Source organism: Brassica napus, chromosome C1 (genome assembly GCF_020379485.1).
Source record: "Brassica napus cultivar Da-Ae chromosome C1, Da-Ae, whole genome shotgun sequence".
Lineage (NCBI taxonomy): Eukaryota > Viridiplantae > Streptophyta > Magnoliopsida > Brassicales > Brassicaceae > Brassica > Brassica napus.
Genome location: NC_063444.1, coordinates 40,872,221 through 40,881,885, shown reverse-complemented (window position 1 = coordinate 40,881,885; position 9,665 = coordinate 40,872,221). Strand labels below are relative to the sequence as shown.

General features: G+C 33.2%; 1 protein-coding gene and 1 long non-coding RNA gene across 4 annotated transcripts; one reads left to right on the top strand and one right to left on the bottom strand.

Moving 5' to 3' along the window:
* The first annotated feature begins 1,294 nt into the window (after positions 1-1,294).
* LOC111212645 lies at positions 1,295-3,059 on the top strand. Of its 3 annotated transcripts, none has more exons than XR_002663057.2 (6): positions 1,295-1,772; positions 1,864-2,007; positions 2,103-2,193; positions 2,266-2,448; positions 2,517-2,598; positions 2,678-3,059. It is a non-coding gene; the product is annotated as an uncharacterized LOC111212645 (long non-coding RNA). The 3 variants fall into 3 exon arrangements; XR_007318026.1 differs by having other exon boundaries at positions 1,299-1,772; positions 1,864-1,945; XR_002663058.2 differs by having other exon boundaries at positions 1,300-1,772; positions 1,864-2,012.
* A 4,095-nt stretch (positions 3,060-7,154) lies between these two features.
* LOC125580028 lies at positions 7,155-7,767 on the bottom strand. The gene is made up of 2 exons (XM_048743967.1): positions 7,358-7,767; positions 7,155-7,299 (listed from the first exon to the last, which is right to left on the bottom strand). Exons 1-2 carry the CDS (start codon positions 7,765-7,767, stop codon positions 7,155-7,157), a joined length of 555 nt encoding a protein of 184 aa, XP_048599924.1.
* Between the last annotated feature and the right edge of the window lie 1,898 nt (positions 7,768-9,665).

Here is a 9,665-nt window from a genome sequence, read left to right as displayed (position 1 = left end):
TGTCACCAGTAAATAAATCTTCAAATAATTAATTTGTTGGATCTCGGCCCGCCTGACACCCTTGGTTAATCAAAAAAAAAATCATCTTGTTTAAAAGTGTTTATAGCCCAATAAATCTGAAGGACATGGTTTACCTATACGATCATCATTTTAGTCAGAACTTATAGAATCAAGGGAAGCATAAGAAAGAAGTATTGGCTCAATAGAGATAAAGGAGCCAATCATAGTCCATGATAACCCAACTTAAGTCACTGTCAGAAGTATTTATCTTACAATTGAGCTCATCGATTAAGCTAACCATATATATAATGAGGGACTTTCCTCTCTTCCTAGAGGATCCACGTCAGATTCTTTTTATTGCTTGTGGGTCCCGTGTGTTTTCCTGGTTTATTTGGAAGGGTGATTCGTTGTTTGGTCCGATTGAAGTAGGTTTGGTTTGATTATTAGAAAGGTAATAGTTTGGGCTGGGCTTCCGTATCTGGTTTTGATGATAAGAAAAGTAATAAGCTGTATATGATTTAAGTTGGGTCTGGACCTCTGGTGTGATTTGTTAGTAATAATTAGGCCTGGCCATAAAATTCGGAACCCGAAATCCGAATCGAACCCGAACCGAAAAATCCGACCCGTTATCCGACCCGAAACGTAAAAATACCCGAACGGATCTTGTAGGGTGGTACAAAAAATATCCGAATTCGAAGTGTTATTAACCGAACCCGAATGGGTAACCCGAAAAATCCGAAATTAATAGTCAATATAAATATTTTGAAATATATATAAGTATTCCAATTATTAAATTCAATATTTGTGGTAATATTATATATAATAATAAATATTAAAATTCTAATAAATGCTTTAAGTACACAATTAGTTATAAATAAATATTTTATAATTTGTTCATTGAAATAAAAAGTCTACTCTCTATAAGGCAATACATATTGTTTACAAATGATGTTTGTTTTCATGCTCGATTTAACATTTTATTGTTATTTTATCAATTTTATATGTGATAGATTAATTTTTATTTCATTTAGATGTTTTTCTTTATGTTTTACTTCAAAAATTTTGTTTTTTACTTTGGTTATATCCGAACCGAACCGATATAACCCGAATCCAAAAGATATATGATTACTTTATGGGTTTTATGATGCAATACAATTTTGAACCGAACCCGAAGTGTTATTATCCGAACCCGACCCGTACTAATAAAATTTTAGTATGGGACCTAGAAGCGTAAACCCGAAAATCCGAAAACCCGAAAAACCCGATCCGAATGCCAACGGGTACCCGAACGCTCAGGCCTAGTAATAATAAAACGTTACATTTTTATTTCAGTCGACTAGGGCATCATCGTTTACTTCTTGAACTCGCCGCTTTTGTGTTTTCTTACTCTGCAAAATAAACCATTTCATCTCTTTGCATTCCCTCAAGTTCAATATATTCTTTAAATTCGAGAATTATTGATGTGTTAATTACATTAAACACTGTAACGTTTCGGGAATCTTCGGTTATTGGTTCCCTTTTTATATAAATAGGAGATGGATGAGACTCTGACGAACGTTAGCAATAGCTGTCATATTAAATTTCTTCCTTCAGCTTCAAAAAAATCTCACAAAGATGTCTTCCTGCGATGCCGCCGTTGTTGCCCCAACATTGTTCGATGCTCTCCGTCTGGGTAGATCTGCTCAGGTCATCGTGGCTCCCCTTCTCCGTTTTTGGGACTCCAGAAACATCAAGGAACAAGGTGAATTACCTTGCGTTTCCTTGATGAGCAGGTATTGTACCAATAAGCATATTATTTAGTATTTACGATCCCGTTTTACAGAAAGCCTTATGAAATGAGTTAATTTTTTGTTTTATTCTCAGAATTCTGTGATCCATGAATTTATTCCTGCCGCTCGCTTCACTCACTACCGTCCATCTTTACGAAGTGGTTCCATCGTCAAAGGTTCACGCTTTGAAGTTGCTAGATGCACTAATATGTACAAGATTACTGACAATCCATTTGTAGTCCGGTTCATCCCACAAACAACCAATTTGTTATTTTTAATGATGTATTATTAATGCTATGAAACTGAGACAGTTATGTGTTTTTCACGATGCAGATATTGTTGGAATGATTCGCTCCGTCCAAGGTTCCGATCTTAAGGATGCTGGAGTAATGACTCGAGTTGTGGTCCGCTTCGTCATCGAACCGTAAGCTAACAAAATCGTATTTTAAATCACTTTTATGAACATGGCATCGTCATAGAAATCATTACTTTACAGGAACATTGTGGTGTATCTGTCCTTATGGGTGGAAGCTGCGGCAATGTTTCATAAACAGCTCAATGGAGATCTACTTGTCTTTATGGGACGAACCTGCAGTCAAGTTTAGGGGTCTTCTTAAATCAGGGGATAGAACTAACTCTGTCATTTTGGTCACAACTGTGATCCCATTAAAAACTGGAGGTACGTTATATAATATAACTTAACATAAGTTTATACCAATATTTTACCAGGTACTCTTCATTCTACAGGCACCATGTTTGTCAAATCATCTCCAGCTACCAATTTTTTTTGGGACCCCAATCTCCCACCCATTACAGAGTTCACAGCTAGGTAACAATTCTTTTGGCTTGCCGGTTGAAACAATATTCATATGCGTGCTCAATTGAGTGATCTTACTATCTTATGCCAGCTTAAAAGATGCCAGGGGGAAGAGTTCCCCTGTTTCCAGACTTCAAACACCAATGCAGCTCCATTGTTTAAGAAAGACATTGGTCAAGCATCTGTTTCTCCCAACACCGAAATTGAAGGTCAAGAGGATGACACAATAACAAGCGTTAAGGACAAAGAGGTTCACCAAATACGCACCCGTGAGTGAAGTTACGAAGAAATCACATAAGTCAACCCAACTGCCTCTGTTTCTTTTCATTTTTTTTTTCATTCCTATGCATTTCCTATGACGCACTTTGCAGTATTTTCCATACTTTCAGCTTTTTAAAATAACAAATTTACAGACAAGTACCTTTTCGGAGAACAACTGTTACTATTAATTGATATTGGAAAAGGTTAACGTTTTTTAACGCATTAAGATAAAAAAACAACCCATTTTAATCATGCTGCCTTCGCTTCCATGATCTTCAAAACCTACTGGAAAAACCCAACCTATACGGTTAATTACATATCTACAAACTTATGAAAAATACACTCACAATTAGTCAGTCCCCTCTTCTCCTCACGTGTCATAATACACTACCATTATATCACCATCAACAAACTTTCGTATAGTTTAGCGTCATTCAACAATACATGCAACTTTGATTTTAACCACAACAATACATGCATTTGTCAATATCCAAGGGCGGGGGCTACGTCCCCTAGTATCTTAAAAGTTGAAAGCCACATTCACTTCTCTCTCTCATATGTTTAGTAGCGCTGATAATAAGAAAAAAAACGTAAAAGATAGAAAAATGTTAAAATGACCGTTTCAATGTCTTATAAACAAGGGATCATTTTGAGACTTCAATAAATGATTCTAAAATCCTTTTTAATTAACATTACTATATTTTCAGTGATTATCTTTTTTCTATGTAACGACCACTACAAAAAAAAAAGAGGAGTCATCGTTTATCTTAATTAGGTCAAAAATTAATGAAATCGGTACGCTAGTTAAAATATATTTGTTGCACGTTGTCCGGCCTATATCACGTTGCATATGTTCTTATCTAACCACAACCTTCTCTCTTCTTTACTTGTACAACAACATCACCAAACAAGAACGGTTCATCCTTGTCACAATTACATTTTTCTGCGAGACAAAGAAAAGTTTATTATAACTACGACTATTAAACAAAAGACATAATAAACATAACCAAAGCCAATGCGTTTTTGTTTGACTTCTTGAAAAATTAGAAGATCCACGTTGTTCTAAAATGGCCTTTGATACATGTAGAATATTAATTAAAACTAGGGAAGAACAATACTAAACTGTTTTATTTAATTTCCCAGAATTATCGAGCAAGTAATGTTATAGAATATGTCGATGAAATCTTCTGAATCTTCGGAGTGTTTAACAAAGACTTAAGCAGTACTGTATAACTAGTTTAAATTTTTAACATGATTTATTGAACTATATAGGGTGGTACGAACAAAAATAAGAAAATACTGTGCTAAGAGAAGCTACTGCGTCGTTTAAAACAACAAACATCCAACCATATTTCAACTGGCTTGCTTTTAATACGAATGAAAACGATCCAGTGGTCGATTGTTCGTGGTTTTTGCTTTAGTTTTTGGTTTTTATTTTTGCAAAAACCATTTTTCATCCAATCAAGTTTTAGTTTTTAGTTTTAGTTTTTGTAGAAACCATTTGATTTGTCAATCAAGATTTCTAAAAAATAGATTCCCTAAAATTTAGGGAAACTAGTTTTTGAAAATTTTAACCAATTTAAGAAGAAAAACCAAAAGCCAATTTTTGTGAGCTTTTCTGAGAAAAAACGAATTTTGATTTTCTTCTGTAGAAACTACAAGGTTGATTGTTTGTGGTTTTTGCTTTAGTTTTTGGTTTTTGTTTTTGTTTTTGCAAAAACTATTTTTCATCCAATCAAGTTTTTGTTTTTGTTTTTGTTTTTGTAGAAACCATTTGATTTGCCAATCAAGATTTCTAATAAATAGATTCCCTAAAATTTAGAGAAACTAGTTTTTGAAAAGTTTAACCAATTCATGAAGAAAAACCAAAAACCAACCTTTGTGAGCTTTTATGAGAACAAACGAATTTTGATTTTTTTTTTTGTATAAACTACAACATTTAATTAATTAATAAATAATAAATAATATTTTCATACAGATAAATAATCATACAATGTTTTGTACATTAGCTATAATTTATTTGTGTTTCATATATGTAAAATAAATTTATATATTTTTAAAAAAATATTAATTAATTTTAAAACTTAGTTATTAATTTCTATATAAAAAATAATTGAATTATATTAATAATTATTAGTAAAATTAAAAAATAACTAAAAATTATAAAAACATAATATGTTTTATTAATACAATATATTGTATTAGTCATGAAAATTTTCTGAGTAGTTTCAAACTTTTAAATATTTTTATTTTTGTGCAATTTATATATATTTTATGATAAATATTTTATTATAATATATTTTTTATAAAACTATAATAATTAAAATATGTTATTGTATTTTAAAAAAAATAATAATCACAATATTTATATAATTTTAATTGTAAATCTAAATATTTATTGTTATTTTGTTGTATTATTTTAAAGTAATGTATTAATTAATTTTTGAAAAATAAAAAAAATACAGCAAAACCAAAATCAAAATCTAAAAACCAAAAACCATAAGCTGAAAACAAAAATCAAAATCTAAAAAGCAAAAACTAAAACTAAAAACTACTGAAACAATCATCACCTTAATTAATTAATAACTAATAAATCATATTTTCATACAGATAAATAATCATACACTTTTTTGTACATTAGCTATAATTTAAACAATAATGTGATATAATTTATTTGTGTTTCATATCTGTAAAATAAATTTATATATTTTATAAATAATATTAATTAATTTTAAAGCTTTGTTATTAATTTCTATATATAAAATAATTGAATAATTTTAATAATTATTAGTCACATTAAAAAATAACTAAAAATTATAAAAACATAATATGTTTTATTAGTACAATATATTGTATTAGTCATGACAATTTATATGAGAAAATTTATAATTAGTTTCAAAATTTTATATGAGATAAATTATAATTATCAATATATTTTACAATAATTTATATGAGAAAAATTATAATTAGTTTCAAAATTTTAAGTATTTTTATATTTATATAATTTATAATATTTATATAAGAAAAAATATTGCTATTTAAGTTTTAAAAATAAAAAGTAATTTATATAAGAAAATTTTCAAAGTAGTTTCAAACTTTTAAATATTTTTTTTATTTTTGTGCAAATTATATATATTTTATGATAAATATTTTATTATAATATATTTTATAAAACTATGATAATTAAAATATGTTATTATATTTTATTTTAAAATAACAATCACAATATTTATATAATTTTAATTGAAAATATAAATATTTATTGCTATTTTGTTGTATTATTTTAAAGTAATGTATTAATTAATTTTTGAAAAATAAAAGAATACAACAAAACCACAAACCAAAAACCAAATACCAAAAACCCAAAACCAAAAGCCAAAAACCAAAATCTAAAAATCAAAAACTAAAAACTAAAATCTAAAACCTAAACCAAAAACAAAAAACTAATGAAACAATCATCACTTCAATCTTAACTTAACTCGACTATGGTAGTCACAGACTCAAAAAAAGATAAACTAAGAGTACATATTCAAGTATAAGCTGTTGAAAGTCGACCCTTATTATTATCTTAATACTTTTTCACTAGAATCTAACCATCATAATAGGATATAATTCTAATAATCTCAGTTGCTATTATCTTACTTGGAAGTAGATAGTAGTAGTAAGTAGTAACCAATAGGAAACCGCATAAGTAATTAATATTTTGAACATATTGTGCTTTATTTGGTTAAACAAGATAATATGAAACGAGGATTACATAATAGAGATTTCCACACTTGGGAACATAGGGAACCAAGAGTTCCTCGTTTTACTTTCCGTATTGGAATGATTTTTTTTTTTTTTGAAACAGGTTTTCTTATATAAATACAAAAAACAAAAATGTTTTACAAAGGCCCAAACCCTAATGTTAGGGCATAGCCTATTAACTCATATATTAGAACCCAAAAAACCCTTAGTTTTAAATGGTCCAGTTGTAAAGCCCAGTCAGTTCATAAAGTGTCGAGGAGAGAGAGCCGATGGAGAATTAATGATCAAGAGAGGTTCGTAGGTGACAATAACCACCGAACCCGATCACCGAATCCAAAGCTGCATCATTCCAGATGATTGAGTAGGGTTAGTGCCCCTGAAGCTTTGTATCTTGTTCCTTATTTGGTGATCAACAATGGTAAAAAGGGAATCGACTGAGCGAAATTGGTTTGCATGCAACCTTTGATTTCGTTCATTCCAGATCCAGTAAAGAGTCGCTTGCCATCCGAGGAGGGTTAATGATCGAGCAGTTGTTGGAGAAGAGAGAGTAGTCATTTGTTCTATCGAGTCTTCCCATCTTCTAATTGGGGTGATCCTACATCTGCTTGCCCCTTGGGACCAGAGAGCGTACAAGTAACCACAATCCCAAAACAGATGATCTCTGGTTTCATCAACCGAGTTACAGATAAGGCATAAGGAAGGTACCTGCAGCCCCCAATTGAGTAGTCTATCATGTGTTGGGATCCAGTTTAGTGCCACTAACCAAGCATGAAAGCTTTGTCGTGTTATGCTTCCCGGCGTCCAGATTGCCTTTGTCCACTCTGCTTCCTCCACAGTGCCTCTCATGAAATGGTAAATATCTCCGGTGCTATACTTATTGCTAATCTCCCCTGAGATCTCCCATTCATAATAATCTGGTTCCTCATTAAACTGAACGGTAGTGATATAGGACAAGACCTGTAGTTGGCGCTTCGTTCTTGCTGCTGGAAGTTGCCATGATCCATTACGCTGTAACGAGGCCAAGGTTGCATTTTTAGGAATTCCAAGTTGAGATCTTCCCGCATCTAAGTAGTCATGAAGCTTCCCATAAGGACTCCAATTATCACTCCAAAACCTACAGCTTTCTCCGTTCTGAACTTGCAGATGTATAAACTGGTAGGCTACCTCTTTCATCTTCAACAGTTTGTTTGTCATCCAAGAAAAGTTTTGTGAAGGTCTGATTGTCCAATAGTTTGAGATTTATCCTTTCAATATGACTTCTTTAAATCATGACACCCACACTGAGTTCGGCCTGAAGAAGAGGAGCCATATCAGACGCAAACAGCATGCCTTGTTCCATAGCAGTAGGTCCTTCACACCCAGTCCACCTTCCTTCTTAGTCTTCACCACAGTTTCCCAAGCCACTCTTGCTGTATTATGTGCTTCAAGGTTCCCTCGCCACAAGAGCACACTACACATGGAGTTTATTTTCGCAACACAAGCCTTTGGAAGCACAAATGAGGAACACCAGAAATTGGTAATGCCCGAGATTATTGTTTTAATGAGTAATAGCCTTCCAGAGAATGATAAAGTTTTTGTTGACCAGGAGGAGAAGCGAGTTTTTATCTGGTGCAGTAGTGGTTCACAGCTAGATAGAGAAAGCTTCCTTGAGTTCATCGGCACTCCTAGGTATCGAAATGGCAAGTTGCCACAAGACATTCCCGTAGAGGCTTAAATCGTGTTTATTTCTTCTTCTGTCATTCCTGACGTAAAAAAACTCGTCTTCTGCATGCTCACAACTAATCCGATCGTTCCTCAAATTCTTTAAAACTTGAAGTACACACTGAACCGACTCTATGTTGCCTTCTATGAAGATGAGTAAATCATCCGCAAAAGAGAGGTGCGTCAATTTGATTTTCTTACAGTTACTGTGGTACTTGAGTCTTGAACGTGAAGCTACTTCATTTAACATGTGGGACAAGCAATTCATTGCAATCACAAATAGGTAAGGGGATAGTGGATCCCCTTGCCGCAGTCCTCTAGTTCCTTTGAAGTACCCGTTTACAGTGCCATTGTAACCCACCATGAACTTTGTTGTGCAGATACATGAGCTTAGCCAATGCAAGAACATGTCAGGGATTCCTATGCTTTTGAGACAAGGAAACAAGAAATCCCAGGAGAGAGGGTATCAAAGGCTTTTGCTATATCAACTTTAATGGTAATCTTTTTTGTGCCCTTATTCTTATGGTAACCGTTGATTAGCTCGCTTGCAAGGACATTGTTCTCTAGGAGTAGTCTCCCCTGCACAAATGCGGTTTGATTAGGTAGAATTAGAGCATGCAGAATAGGCTTCAGTTTCTTGACCAATAATCTTGAGATGACTTTGTAGATAGTTTTGAGGCACGAGATTGGTCTGAATTCTGTCAGTTTTGATGCACCAGGGAACTTGGGTACCAACGTTAGGATTGTGGCATTAGTAGCTGATGGCAAAAAACCAGATGTGAAGAAGTGAGTGATTCCGTTTATGAAATTATCTCCAACCGATTCCCACGCAGCCTTGAAGAAGCCAGACGTTAGGCCATTAGGCCCAGGCGCCTTGTTTGGATTAAGTCTGAACATCATCGATCTTATCTCTTCAGGAGTTGGGCGCAGCAACATCTGTACGCTCTAAGCAGGAGTCACCATGTGATTGAGAAGCCCACAGAACCATTCTTGCGAAGAGAGCATGGCAGGGGGCGAGTATCTAGGTCCCAGAACATAGCAGAAGTGAGAGATTGCGAGAGCACTCATTTCCTCAGGGTCTGTTATCCACACTCCAGAGCCATTCAAGAACGCTCTGATTGCATTATAGCTTGATCTAACTTGACAAATCCTAAAGAAGTAAGTGGTATTAAGATCCCCTTCCCTCAACCAATTGATCCTTGATCTCTGCCTAAAGTACATTTCTTCAATTTCCCTTAGGAAATTCCATTTCTGGTGTAGATCTCTTTCTGCTTGGAAGTTTTGGGAGCTAGGATCTTGTAAAGCATGTACCTGCACAATTTCAAGCAAACTGTGAGTCTCAGTTACTCTCTCTTGAATCTTAGAATAGT

Coding starts and splice junctions, on each gene's coding strand:
- LOC125580028 (XM_048743967.1), bottom strand. CDS start 7,767: ATGAAAGAGGTAGCCTACCAGTTTATACATCTGCAAGTTCAGAACGGA. Junction 7,300..7,357: donor CGACAAAGCTTTCATGCTTG/GTTAGTGGCACT, acceptor TGGGGGCTGCAG/GTACCTTCCTTATGCCTTAT.